Here is a 14,390-nt window from a genome sequence, read left to right as displayed (position 1 = left end):
TAAGTTTAGTAGGAATTGGCCTGCTAGAGGATGGTCTTATCCTTCTTCGGATTATCAGTCTAAGGGCAAGTCTAGACGTGGTAGAGGCAGAGCTCACGCTCAGGGTTCTTTTAGACCTAGGACTTGGAGTTCTCCTGCACAGTCTTCTGGTGAGGGCAGGGGTCAGCCCTTTCGTAAACAGACCCAATGACCTGTGTCTTCCGCTGCCAGACCCTTCTTTACTGGCAGCTCCTCTAGGAGGGAAGTTGGGACTTTTCAAACAAAACTGGCATTTGGTCACCCAGGACAAATGGGTGTTGGATATAATAAATCACGGTTACAAGTTTTATTTTCACACTTTTCCTCCTTTCAAAGGCATGCGGATGTGCCTCCTCAACAAAGGATGGAGGCTCAGGAGCAAATCTAGTTACTTTTGCAGATGGGGCAATTCAGGTGGTCCCTCCGTCAGAAGTAGGCCTAGGTTTTATTCCGTCTGTTCCTAGTGCCAAAGAAAGGAAACACTTGGAGGCCAATTCTGGATTTGTCCATTCTCAATACCTACCTAGACATTCCAAAGTTCAAGATGTTAACATTACAACAACGTCTGCCTATGCTAGGCAAAGATCACTGGATGGTAACCCTGGATCTCAAAGAGGCCTATCTTCACATCCCTATCAGGCCCAGCTGCAGGAGATTCCTGAGGTTTCGGGCTGGTACTTCTCATTATCAGTTCTCTGCATTGCCCTTTGGTTTATCTACTGCGCCCAGAGTATTCACAAAAGTTCTGGCTCCTGTAATTGCTTTCTTCAGACAGAGAGGAATACAAATTTATCCTTATCTGGACGATTGCCTGATTCTTGCTCAAAACAAAGACAAGTTACTACAACATCTCCAGTATGTAATGGCAGTTTTAAGGTGCCTAGGGTATTCTGTGAACAAAATAAAGTCCAGTCTAGTGCCGTCTCAGGACATGTGCTTTCTGGGTGTCAGACTGAATACAGCTTCTCAGATGGCATTTCTGACCCCGGACAGACAAAGAACTCTTCATCTATACTTCCAGCAGTTATCAGTAATGTCCAGGCTGACTGCAAGGACAGTCCTTCAAGCCTTGGGGTTCATGGCATCTTGCATTCTAGTACTTCCCAATGCCAAACTGCATATGAGGAAGCTACAATGGTATCTCAAAAGTGTGTGGACTCAACACTGCCACGGTTTGGACACTGTCATTCGGATTATACCTTGCATCCAGAAGAAATTCTTGTGGTGGGCTCAGGAATGTCACCTAAACAAGGGACTCTCTGTGATCCGACCAGAGGCGAGTCAGATCCTAACGACGGATGCCTCGGACTTGGCTTGGGGAGCACACTTCAATGGGAAATGGATTCAGGACATATGGCCTCCCAAACTACAACATTTGCATATCAACATGAAGGAGATGTTAGCAGTCCAAATTTGCCTTGATGGCCTTCAAGGACATACTTCAGCCGGGACAGGTGTTGATTCAAACAGACAACACAACAGTCATGTGGTACATCAACAAGCAGGGGGGTACCCATTCCTACCCTCTTTGCAGACAAGCAATGATTTTATGGGAGACTGCTCTGAGTTTGCATATCAATCTTCAAGCACGGTTTCTGCCAGGAGCACAGAACTCCTAGCAGATGTAGTGAGCAGAGAAATTGTGAATCCCCAGGCGTGGAGACTGGACCCTCAGGTATTCAAACACTTAACCGTGCCTTGGGAGCTCCAGACATAGATCTGTTCGCTTCTCCACTGAATTTCCAACTGCCAAAATTTTGCACAAAGATGTTCCATCCAAATGCTTGGAAGGTGGATGCTCTATCTTTCAGTTGGAACAACCTTCACGTTTATGCTTTCCCCCCTCTGCCTCTTCTTCCCAAGGTACTCTTGAAAGTCAGGAGGGACAAGCCTTGCATGATTCTAATAGCACCAGATTGGCCACGTCAGCATTGGTATCCTCTGCTGAGGAGTTTAATTCAGGAGCCTCCTTGGCTTTTGCCACAGGTTCCTCATTTGTTATCCCAGTCAAACAATCATTTTCTCAATGTTGGTGCAGTCCCTGCATCTAACGGCCTGGCGTATTCTGTAATGGAGCCAGTGGGGTCTCAGCTTCCTCAACAGGTTTTAGATGTCATTTTGGAAGCCAGGCAGCCTAGTACTAGAAAAGTTTATGCTGATAAATGGAAGAGATTTTTTCTTTGGAGCACAGCAAAGGGCTTTGATGTTTCAGTGCCTAATTTGAGTTTTGCACTACAGTATCTTACTGAATTACTGGACAAGGGTTTGTCATTCTCTTCTGTGAAGGTTCATGCTGCAGCCATTTCTGCTCACTATGATTGTGACCCTCCTTTATTTTCTCACCCTTTGTTCAAACAGTTTCTTAGAGGGGCAAAGAATATAAGACCCCCAATGAGAGCTCCTACTCCTTCCTGGGATCTCAATTTTGTGTTAGAGAAGCTTACTTTACCTCCTTTTGAACCTGCAGCTATGTCTGAATTGAAGTTTTTGTCTTGGAAGACTGCTTTTTTGTTGGCCATTACTTCTGCTAGGAGGGTATCTGAATTGCAGGCACTCATGGCAGTTGAACCCTTTCTGATTTTCCATAAAGATAGAGTTTCTTTGTGAACTAACCCTACTTTTATGCCTAAAGTGATTTCTAATGTGGCCTTGAACCAGTCTATTCATTTGCCTACTTTTTATGCTGATCCCCAAAATAAAGGGGAAAAAGTCTTGCATTCTTTGGATATCCACAGGCAGCTACGTTATTATTTGAGCAGGACTAAAGAGTTCAGACAGACTCAACAGTTATTTGTTTCCTTTGCTTTGGGTTCACAAGGCAAAGCTGTTTCAAAGCAAACTATTTCTAAGTGGATTGGTCAATGTATTGCTTTTTGTTATTCTCATCATGGGAAGGAGGTTCCTTCTGGGATCAGACCTCATTCTACCAGGGCTACTGCCACATCTACTGCTTTTTTGGGGGGTAGCTACTAAGGATATTTTGGAGGCAGCTACTTGGAGTTCAGTACACACTTTTACTAAGCATTACCATCTCCCTCTTTATTCCAAGTCCAGGGCTGGGTTTGCCACTGCAGTTTTACAGGGCATGTTAGCAGCTCCTAATGCTATTTAGTTTGCCAGCCTCCCTTTTCCTTTGCTTTGGGATTCTACCCACAGGTTATGACTGCAGCAATGTGAGACGAAGAACATAGTACAGTTTTGTACCTACCATAACTGTAGATGTTCGAGGATCTACATTGCTGCAGTCCAATTATCCCTCCCTCCTTCCCCTCTATAGTTTGTGGTTGCTGTGTTTTTTGGGATAATCTTTACTTCCACACTGGTAGTTGTTAGGCTTTTACTATTTTAGTTCTGGCCTTCTTTCCTTCTTAGGCCTTCTGACATCTGGGGCAAGAAAGACTGAGGATATGGCGTCGGTCATGCGCTTAAGTACTACTACGTACTGACGTCAGCTCTAGGCGACAATGACCGACGCCAGCCCAGCTCTTTGGTATTCGGGCCAACCGAGGACAGCGGACTACCCACAGGTTATGACTGCAGCAATGTAGATCCTCGAACATCTACATTTATGGTAGGTACAAAACTGTACTTTTTCCATGACTCCAGCTTAGCCCTTGACGCCCTGCCTCCTGCTCCAACTAAACTTGACAGGTACTACAGAGTACTGGATTCTCACAAATACCTGTACAGGAATCCCTCTGCAGACCCTGAGGTGTCATTACACAAGGACCCAAAGGAGCGAAGACTAGTTCTGCAAGAAGCCTCTTCCTTCTGACAACTCCAGAGCTCTGGACAGATGGGATATGAAAGTATACACCTCTGCAACCTTAGCTGTCAGAGCACTCCATTGTCAGTTCCTTATGTTGAAATATCAGCAACACACTTTGGAACAATTAAAATGTAAGATTACTACCTCTCCTGACGGTGCCACCTCAAAAGAGCTGGTAGAATTACTACATTCTGCTTGTCAAATGGCCAAACACTCATTACAGTGTGAATATGACACCCTAGAAGCCTCTAGCAGGGCAGCAGTGACAGGATCTGTTATTAGAAGACATGCATGAATGAAGGAACAACCTCTCCCTGATTGTCATGTCTAAAGTTATTGATGCACCCCTAGATAAGAAACCCCTATTTGGGGAAAAAGCAGAAGAGGTGCTTAAAAAGATGGAAGACCAAGCAAAATCTATGCAAACAGTAAAAGATTTCTTTCAAGTTCAACCTCCCAGATTCTGCAGGAACTTTCCCTCTAAGCACTGGGCCTTCCCTGCATGCAGACAGGGCCAAGGTAAGCCCCACAGGGACAGGCCATCCAGGCCCATATCCCAGGGCCAGCAAAGAAGCAAACAATGGGCCACTTCCGTCTCTAAGGCAGGGATTTCAAGAAATGATGGCAGTGCAAAAGGCTCTGACTTCCTTCCAACCCCATCTCAGACCATGGAAGGTGGATGCCTTGACCTTCCCCTGGAGCTCCCTCTTTGTGTACGCATACCCTCCTCTGCCCCTTATTCCCAAAGTTCTGATCAAAATAAGAGAGGTGAGACCAAAGGCCAACCTCATTGCTCCAGATTGGCCCAGACAGAATTGGTACCCCTTATTACGCAGTTTAACCTTACAGCCCCCAAAGCTGCTTCCCCTGATGTCAGACCTCTTGACCCAGGAGAGGGGGAAGGTAATGCACCCAGACCTACAGACTCTCAAATATTCAGCATGGCTTATACACTAAAAACTAACGAGGAGTCCCTGTTAAGCAAACGGGTCCTGGACATCATCACAGAGGCCAGAAGGCCCAGCACAAGAAAATCATATGCAGGAAAATGGAAAAGATTCTGCTCCTAGAAACAATCAAAAGAGGGCAGTTACCTCCCAACCATGTCATCCTGGATTACCTAGCAGAGCTGCTCAATAGTGGCCTCTCTTTCTCCTCTATTAAAGTCAATGCCTCGGCCATCTCTGCCCATTATGATTCAGACCCACCCCTCTTCTCTCATCCTTTGATTAAGCAATTCCTCAGAGGGGGCTTCTAATATCAGGCCTCCCAGAAGGCTTCCGTCTCCACCCTGGGACCTGAATTATGTGTCAGAAAAACTAACCGTACCTCCTTTCGAACCGGCCACTTCAACTGAATTGAAATACCTCTCTTGAAAGATTCCTACTAGCTATCACCTCAGCCAGAAGGGTCTCGGAACTTCAAGCTATCATGGCTGTTGAGCCCTTCATAATTGTCCATGAAGACAGAGTCTCCCTGAGGACTAACCCCTCCTTTATGCCCAATGTGGTATCTGATGTGACCCATAACCAGGCCTTACACCTTCCCACCTTCTTTCCCAGCCCTCAAAACAAGGGGGAAAGAATTCTACACTCACTAGATGTGCACAGATAACTCGGATACTATCTGGACCGTACTAAGCCATTCAGAAAAACAGACTAACTTGTAAGCTTTGCTCCAGGGGCAGAGGGGAGGCCCATCTCCAAACAAACCATTTCCAAATGGATTTCACACTGTATCCATTTCTGCTACAGACTACATGGGCAACCCGACCCTAAGTCTATCCATACCCATTCCACTAGGGCCACCTCCACTTCCACTCCCTTCCTCAGAGGAGTACTTACCAGGGACATCTTGGAAGCAGCCATCTGGACCCTCTGTCCATGCCTCTACAAAGCATTACTACCTACCTCTCTTCTAAATCTAGGGCAGGGTTTGCCTCTGCAATTCTGCAGGGCCTCCTGACCCATACCTAGGACTCAACCTATCCTTCCACCCTTTTCCTCAGCTTTGGGAATCCTCCCACAGGTGATGACTGCAACAGTGAAACACGAAGACTATAGTACAGTTGTATACACTTACCATAAATGTAGATGTTCGAGTGTATTCACTGTTGCAGTCTTGGTTTCCCTCCCTCCATCCCCCATTTAACATCTTCCCTAGGGGGGGACAAGCTTCCCAAGGTGGCTTTTAGCCACCAGGACCATGTCTGTCTTTTCACTTGTGCTTCTGATGTGTTAGGGCAAGAAAAACTGATGTAATGACATTGGCTGCCTTTCTTTATAGCACTGATGACCTGACGTCAGACTACAGGCGACGGCAGCCGGTGCACAAAAACATTGAATCTGGTATTCGGGCCGACCGAGGGCTACCACAGCAGGGATAACCCACAGGTGATTGCAGCAGTGAATACATTCAAACATCTACATTTATGGTAAGTGTACACAACTGTACTTTGTGGCAGTGAGGCAGGCCCACTAAATATCGAAACCTCTAAGAATAATATCACTGATTGGAGAGGAAGGGAGGAATAAACCCGGAGAGGAAGGGAGGAATAAACCCGGTCACAGACTAGGATGCCTCTTTGTAATATTATGATACATTAAGAATGCATCTGTCATTTACCATTATTAATATTTTAGTTTGGGTTTTTAGCTTTATATTCCATTATTTTCTTAATAGAGTTTATTGCAATAAATATTATTTAAAGATTTATATATATATATATATATATATATATATATATATATATATATATATATATAATTTTTTTTTTTTTCAAAGCTGCCTTTGTAATTGGTGGTGGCTTTCTTTGCTGTATCTTTTAATGGTTTAAATACGACTGTATAAAGTGTTCTGTGGTTTTACAGTCTGTTGGGCAGGTTTTCAACCCTTTTTCAAGTGAGAGGTTCATTTAAATGAACTTATTTCACATTTATTCAGTACTGTTTAGAAATGGCTGTTAGCCTGACCTCACTTTGTAAGTGGAGTTTGCCATATTTTTTAAAAGTGTATTTCTTTTTTACTTCTAAAGTGCATTCCAGATTAAAGCCATTTTGTCATTTCTTGAGTACTTCCTGGTTTTCAGCAGCTACAGTATTCTGCACTTTCCCCAGCCTTTTCTCTGCTGAATTACTGATGTACTCGGTGCACATGGACTTGTATCTTGCTTGTCATTATCATTCAGTTAATATTAGCTTTTGTAGAATTTTCACTTGTCTGTCACTGTCATTCACATTTTCGTATAGACAAAAAAATCTTCTCTAATACTAAGTCACTTTAATTCTTGTTTTGCTGATTGTATTTTAGGTTGTTCACAAAATGCAGGTTTTAATCCAGTGGTGTAGAGGAAGCTCAGGCCTACATGCCAGATTTCTATGGACCTGCTCCCATCCCCACCAGAAACACACAGGCATGCACAAAAAAACCCATGTCCTTTAGTGTGAACTGAAAAAATATTCCAACAGAGATGTAAGGCACATAACCGGACTTTTTTATAAGTTACTTATGGGATATATATTAGGATAGTAAGGAAGCATTATTTAGATACAATTTTTTGCTTTACTGGCACTCTTGTAACTTTTTTTAAGCAGGTTTCTTTTTCAGAATGTTACCAGGTTTAGGTTATAGTGTGTATTGACATTGTAGTCTTAAGTGCAAGAGAGCAGTTACTGTATTCCTACTTAATGTATCTTCACCGTATGCAGCAGTAGACAATGCAGTTATAACATTTACTAAGCAGATCATTTAGTGGACTTATTTATTTTTATTTATTTTACATTTGTTGACCGGGATAGTCCGACTGGATACATGGCCATTTTCAGCAGAGTCCCAGGGAGTAAAGCTCCACATACCAAAAAAGATACAGTACATACATCACTGAGTGATAAACTCAGGCAGACATGTTTAGAAAAATATAGACAAAGAATACAGGCAGATATAAATATAGACAATGTGCAGACTTGCATCTGATTGGGAAAGACATATCAGAAAATGTGAACATAGAATACAATCAGATCTCATAATTCACAATGCTTAGACATTCAAATGCTATGAAGCATAGATACTTTGCTAAACAGCAGGTTGGGTAGCAAGACGTGTTATTGAAGTTGTTAGGTTTAGAACAAGAGCACAGCCAATGAGATCTGAGGTATTTTTTGAGTTGTCTTTTAAATAGAGGTAGTGAGGTTTCCTTGGTAACGGTAGTAGGGAGTAGATTCCAGATTTTACCGGTTGAGTTGGCAAATATAGCATTGCCTGCAGAGTTGTTGGATTTTTGGGTCAGTATCATTAGTTTATCAGCTGAGCGTAATGGCCTTGGGGGCACTATGAGGGGTGAGAATATTTTTGAGGACAGGGGTGTTATCAGGTTGATGGAGTATTTTATATGCTACTATAAGCTGATTGAACTGTAGGATACTCTAGCCATCCCAGTACTTTGAGGTTCTGGTAATGATGGGTCCTAAAAGCCATGCTTGTAGCAAATCTGGCTATATGATTGTAACATCCTGACAGTTTGTTGGGATCGGTTTTGGATAGGTTGGTGAGTACAGGGGAGGCATACATAAGGATAGAGAGGAGGTGTAATCTTGCAATAGCTACCATAGCTAGGGGGGTAAGGAAAGGTTTGGCTCTGTACAGGGTGCCAAGTTTTTTTGTTGACTGACTTAATAGTGTGATTGACATGTTTATCAAATTTAAGGTTGTTGTTTATTATTACACCTAGAAGCTTTGTATGGTTATCAGGGGAGATAATGGTGTCATTGCTAGATTTGATGAAGGAAGGAGGAGGAGGAATTCTACAGTTAGGGGAGAAAAGTAGTAGCTTGGTTTTGTTAGGATTTATAAGCAGGCGGCAATTAGCTAGCCATGTTTCTACCGTGCTGAAAGTGGTCTGGGTGAGGGTTAGAAGTTGTGAAGGAAAGGAGGAGGAGCATATTAGTGTTGAGTCATCTATATATTGGATGCAGGTAGCTCCTGGGATGGTGGTGTGCAGATCATTGATAAAGATAGGGAAAAGAAGGGGGCCTAGTATGGACCCTTGTGGGACACCTAGGGTTAGACGAAGTTGGGATGACACCTTGCTCTGCCATAAGAACTGTCTACTGTTTAGGTAGGAGTGAAACCATTGTATTGCATGTTGGTCTAAACCGATGGTTTGTAAGGTATTGAGCAGTAGCTGATGGTTGACCATATCAAAAACTTTTGAGAGATCTAGGAAGAGTGCTGAAGATAGTTTGTTGTTACGATGAAGATTGATGACATTAGAAAAGAGCCGTGGTTGTACTGTGGAATGGCCTAAAACCATGCTGAGAGTTGGCGAGCTTTCCGTTTTGAATAAGAAAGTGCATGATTTGTTTGTGTATGCATCTTTCCATGATTTTAGCTAGTGGTGAAAGAATGGCTCTAGGTCTAAAGTTAGATAATTCTGTGGAACTTCCTGTTTTACGGAGAGGTATAACGTGATATTTTCCATATTGCTGGGATGGATCCTTCTGAGATGGATCTGTTGATCAGAATAGAAATGGGAAGTGCTATGGCATCAGCTGCTTTTTGAAGATATTCAGCTGGGAGGTGGTCGGCAGCTAGTGTAGTAGGTTTTAGCTTTTTGAGTAAGGTCCGGATCAGGTTGGTAGGTACGGTTTGAAAGATAAAGGTGGGTTGGGTGCTGGGTGGATCAGGGCTAGATGTGCCAGAGCTGGTGTTTGTGTCTGATGGAGTGAGATGGGTAGCTAGAGACTGGATAGTTTCAGTAAAGAAGGAGTTGAAGCTGTTTGCAATTTCAACAGGGGATTTATCAAGGGCAGCTGATGGAGTAGGAGTGGCGGAACGGCCTGGGTGGAGAAGATTGTTAATACCACCCCAGAACTTTTGAAGTTTTAGCTGATATTTTTGTTGTAGGAGGGTGTAGTGATTTTCTTTGTCTAGAATGACATATTTTTTGGTCTGATTGCTTAGCTGCCAGTATCTTACTTGGTTCATAGGGGCTTTGGTAACATGCCACCTGGCCCAGGCGTTTTCTTAGTTTAATTTTGTTTTTTGTTTCTTTATATAGCCACAGTGCAACCGTGGCTTTTACACGGATGGTACGGGTAGGAGCATGGTGGTTAAGGATAGCCAGAAATTTGGTATTGAAGTACTCAGCTGCTTCTTGTAATTGGAGTCGTTTCAAGACATTCCAATTGCATGCTTTAAGTTCTTTTTGGAAGTTGTCAAGGTTAAAGTTCCTGACGTTTCTTATAGTTTTGTAGGTGGGCTTGTTGGGAATGTTGGCTTTGAGCTTAATAATATAGGTAGGGCAGTGATCACTTAGATCATTGGGTAATGTACCTGACTTATACTTTTGGGGGTGGCTGTTAATAAGTATCCAATCAAGGATACTGTCTTTGACTCTATTTTTGCTAAATCTGGTGGGGCTGGCAATGATCTGAGTAAATCCATAGAGGTTTAAATGGGTGGAGGGAATTTCAGAGGAGCAGGTGTTCCACTCAATGTTAGTTGCCCAAGACAATGGTTTCCTGGGGATAGTTAGAAGCTAGCCAATATAAGATATTTTCTAGAGTATTATCATTCTTGCCGGGTGGGATATAAATGCAGACAATGTATCTACATTTATTTTTGTTTCCGCTGTGGTGACCCCTAACCGGGAAAAGCCGAAAGACACAACAACATTAGTTTGGTGATGAGAATTTTTGCATTGCCAAACTGGGGTGGCTGTTGGATGTCAGTTGTTATTGTTAGGGTGGACTTGTATAGTACAGCTATCCCGCCACCTTTCCTGGGGATCCAGTTCAGTCTAAGGATGTTGTACTGTGGGGAGGGTTATTTCGTCATCTTTGGTTATTGGTTTTAACCAGGTTTCTGTGAGGCAGAGGATATCAGGGGAGTGAACAGCTAAGAGTCCAAAGAGTCCATGTAGGCTATGGATCTTGTTGTTTAGGCTTCTGATGTTGAGATGACAGACCAGAAATGAGTTTGGAAGTCTATCAATCTGGGTAGTACATGTTGGGTTGTTAGTGTGCTTGGGTCTACTGTTGTGGATGGGCCAGGGTTGGGGTGGATGTCTCCATCCTTCATAAGATTAATTTTTAAGTTGCTTATGAGTCTTAAAAATTTGTTTGATTTTTTCGTAGCTTTTGGTTTTTAAGCTAATGTAGCAGTATTTAGTTAGGTGATGGTAATTGGGGGGGCGAGGAATTAGGAGAGTGGGTGGTTATGTGGTGGATACACTTATTAAATGCTGGGTTGGTGTCTGTTTGAGAGTTTGGGTATTAGATTTCAAGATGCTGTACATACTCATAGGAGCTTAGATGATAAGGAATGAATAGCAGGGGTACTAAGGGTAGCAGCATTAGTGCTTTAGCTGTAGTCAGTAAATTACTAGGGTAGGGCCTGTGTTGAGTATATGTGGTGTATAAAAGATTAGAGAGAATAGAATAGCTATGGGTGGGTTAATATGGATAGTGGGGTGGATAAGAGGGTGTATTATTGTGCTAGCAGTTTGCCTGGTTCTAGGAGCACGTGTAGTTGGTTAGCTAATTAAGGGGGCGTGCCAGTGGTGCTATAAACATAGTACTACCGGGGGTGGGATATGGGGGAAGGGTTGGGCGTGGAGCAAGCAAAGTGGGGCTAAACCAGTAAAGCAGATGCCTAGAGGCAGCATGTGCAGGTATGAGTTACAAGCATGCTTTTTTGTTTCTTTTTATATGCCCAATACTCTGTTCCTAGGCCCTATTGTTAAAAACGACACAGTTCCCTGCCTGCTTCTCAATTTACAATGCAGAGGGCCTGTTTTCCAATTCCCTTTTGTAGCACACTTGTTTCACTTAGTTTATTGAGAAATGCACTGTTTGGAGGTGCAGAGCACGCTACTGTCGTCTGTTGAACAGTAGAAAGCACACTGTTTTTACCTTAATTGGGGAAGAAAGAAGGCTACAGGAAAGTCTAACCCTTCCAACCTAATGCTTATCAGCATAAACAGAATTACAAGCGGGAGTTATGGGGACATTCACCAGTGCTTTTTTGGACCCAGTTTGTTCGGTTTATAGGTAGCATGGTATTTAAGTGGATATTGACCTTATTAAAACAAGTTCCGTGGTGGGGAAAGTCTTCCGTACTTATGCTTTTACAAGCCTTTCAGGGAGAGGTGAGGTAGGAACACCTAGAGAGGGGATATGATTATTAGTACTATACCAAGAACAGAGTTAATCATTCATTCAGTATACATGATTATCAAACAAGTCCACATGCACCTTTTAGTATTAACAAAGCAGCACTCCTTCCTATATATCTGCCTTAAGGGCTCAGTTAATATTCATTATTTCTCTCTCATCAATGCTACACTTTGTTCATTATTTCTATCCCTTATCAATGCTACACTACCCAGGACAGACCACTAAGTCAATGCAAACAACAATAAATGGATACAATATCAACAGCAGTTTGCGAGTAATTTGTAGCAGCTGGTACCAATAAACATGCCTTAATTCATCAAGGTTTCAGTTTGCGAGTAAATGCAGTAAACAGTTAGTACATTGAGCTCAGATAAAGAAACAAGAATTAAATACATAAGTACGTGAACATACCGCAACCGACTGGGACCTGATGCACTGGTTAATTTGAAAATGGCTGGTTAGGTAGGTGATTATGTAACCTCTGATTACTTGGTGGGGGGGGGGGGTGAAGGGCTGAACCGGGCTAATCCAGTAAAGCAGATGCCTAGAGGCGTGCAGGTATGAGTTACAAGCACACTTTTTTGTTTATTAGGTTGGACAGAATGCTTATACAGCATGGGTTACATGGGGTATGTCTGATGGTATTCAAATTTATATCATGTGGTGGGGGTTCACCTTCTTTGTGAAGTTGGTACCATCTTGAATTCAGCTGTTGAAACTTGCCCTTGGACCTCCACAGAAGGGCTAGTTGTGTATTTTCTTGTTTATTTGTTAAACCTATAGGTTTACTGGTGCTAAAACTTTTTTAGCTGTGACAGGTATTTAAGGTAAGGAGACTGTCTCCATTATCCTAGCCAAGTTACTTCAAGGAGCACACAGATTATCCCTGTCAGAAAGGGCCTACTGGTAAAAAAAAAAAAAAATGTGAATACTATGTAGAAATATGTCAGTGTGCTGACTGGTGGGTGCTTTTATTGGCATATTTGTTATACAATCTTGAAATGCTTAAGTGCATTACATTAATAACTTTTTCATTTTTTTCCACAAATTCTTGGACAGGTGCTCTCGTAGACATTCGTATCCATCTATTAGTCAGACACTCCTTATCCGAAATATGTTTGTTACTTTTGGAATGGAGCAATGCAAAAGGGATGATTATGATACAGATGCAAGCTTGGAGTATAGTGATGAAGAAACCTACCAGCAGTTTATTGAGTTCTATGAAGATGTGCTTCCCGAATTTAAAAGTGCTGGAAAAGTTGTACAGTTTAAAGTAGGTGTGGCAGGCATGAATCCTTTTTTTTTTTTTGGCTTGTTTGTTTTGAAAACTGCACTGTAAGGTATAAAATCTTAATATTGACCGTTGCGGTTTCCCCATATTTGATATTATGTATGTTACATTTTTATTTATCTAATTTCATCTCATTGGTATAAAAAATACACACAAACACACACGTTTGAGTAACACAGGTAAACATACCACTGCAGGCTTAGGTAGAGATACTGGCTTGTCTCAGCCCTGTTTAATAGTCTGTTGGGACCGGTTGTAAACCCTAATTACTAAAGTACTAGCCATCCTCATGTGCTTAAGTGAAATTGTCTCATGTCTTTGTACTGTATGCTTGACATCTCCTTTTTGTGAAACCACTTGCCCCCCAGGAAGGTTATTTGTATGCTGCTTTTATTGTTTTGGATGATAATCACATTGCCACAGTGGTCAGGAAATCCTTCTACATGGCTCATCTCATCACAAAAGGATTCTCATCCAGAAAAAAAGAGGTCATTGTTCCCCTCTACTCATCACTCATTAGACCCATTATAGAGTACAATGCCCCTTTTGGTATGTACCTCACAAGACATCTACAACAACTGGAAAGACCACAGAAATCCCTCACAAAAAGGATTACTGGCCTCAAACAGATGCCCTACGCAGACCGTCTTAAAAAAACTACAGCTTTACTCCATCGCATATCGCCTACTCAGGGGTGATCTCTGCCTAACATACAAAGCTATGTCAAACCCAGAGCTGTTGGACATGCTCCACTTAAAGAAATCCCAATCCCTCCGAGCTACACGCTCTGGGGATCTAAACCTTGTCACCACAATAAACAGAACATGCTGGAGGGATAGATTCCTGTCCTAGAGACTTCCCATACTCTGGAACAGACTACCTATCAATGTCAAACAGAGCTCCTCATTAGCACTCTTCAAGAAAAATCTTGATGATTGGATGGGAAATGGGAAATTCACCCCGGGGATCACTTCAGTGGCTCTGCTCGACAGGGGTACAGGAAAATAGTTTTCTTGGGTGGCGAAAGCCAGGGTATATTTTTTGGCTGGGCTTGTATGGGCCCTAGGGCCAATAGTCTAGTACCTACCTATGAACCTATGAGTTGCTTTCTCACATTGCTTTTCATCTATTCCCATTT

The 14,390-nt window shown here is 42.5% G+C and overlaps 1 protein-coding gene across 1 annotated transcript in view; it reads left to right on the top strand.

Annotated features, from left to right (window-relative positions):
* Positions 1 to 14,390, top strand: part of ZRSR2 (zinc finger CCCH-type, RNA binding motif and serine/arginine rich 2) — a 748,465-nt gene that overhangs the window by 547,509 nt on the left and 186,566 nt on the right. Inside the window, exon 7 of the mRNA XM_044073070.1 lies at positions 13,021 to 13,234. Within this exon, the coding sequence (XP_043929005.1) occupies positions 13,021 to 13,234 (214 nt within the window). The remainder of the gene's footprint in view (positions 1 to 13,020; positions 13,235 to 14,390) is intronic.

This window comes from Protopterus annectens, chromosome 5.part1, assembly GCF_019279795.1.
Source record: "Protopterus annectens isolate FY-2018-M chromosome 5.part1, PAN1.0, whole genome shotgun sequence".
NCBI lineage: Eukaryota > Metazoa > Chordata > Ceratodontiformes > Protopteridae > Protopterus > Protopterus annectens.
Note: the sequence above shows the minus strand (reverse complement) of the source record. Positions and strands in the feature narration are given on the sequence as shown.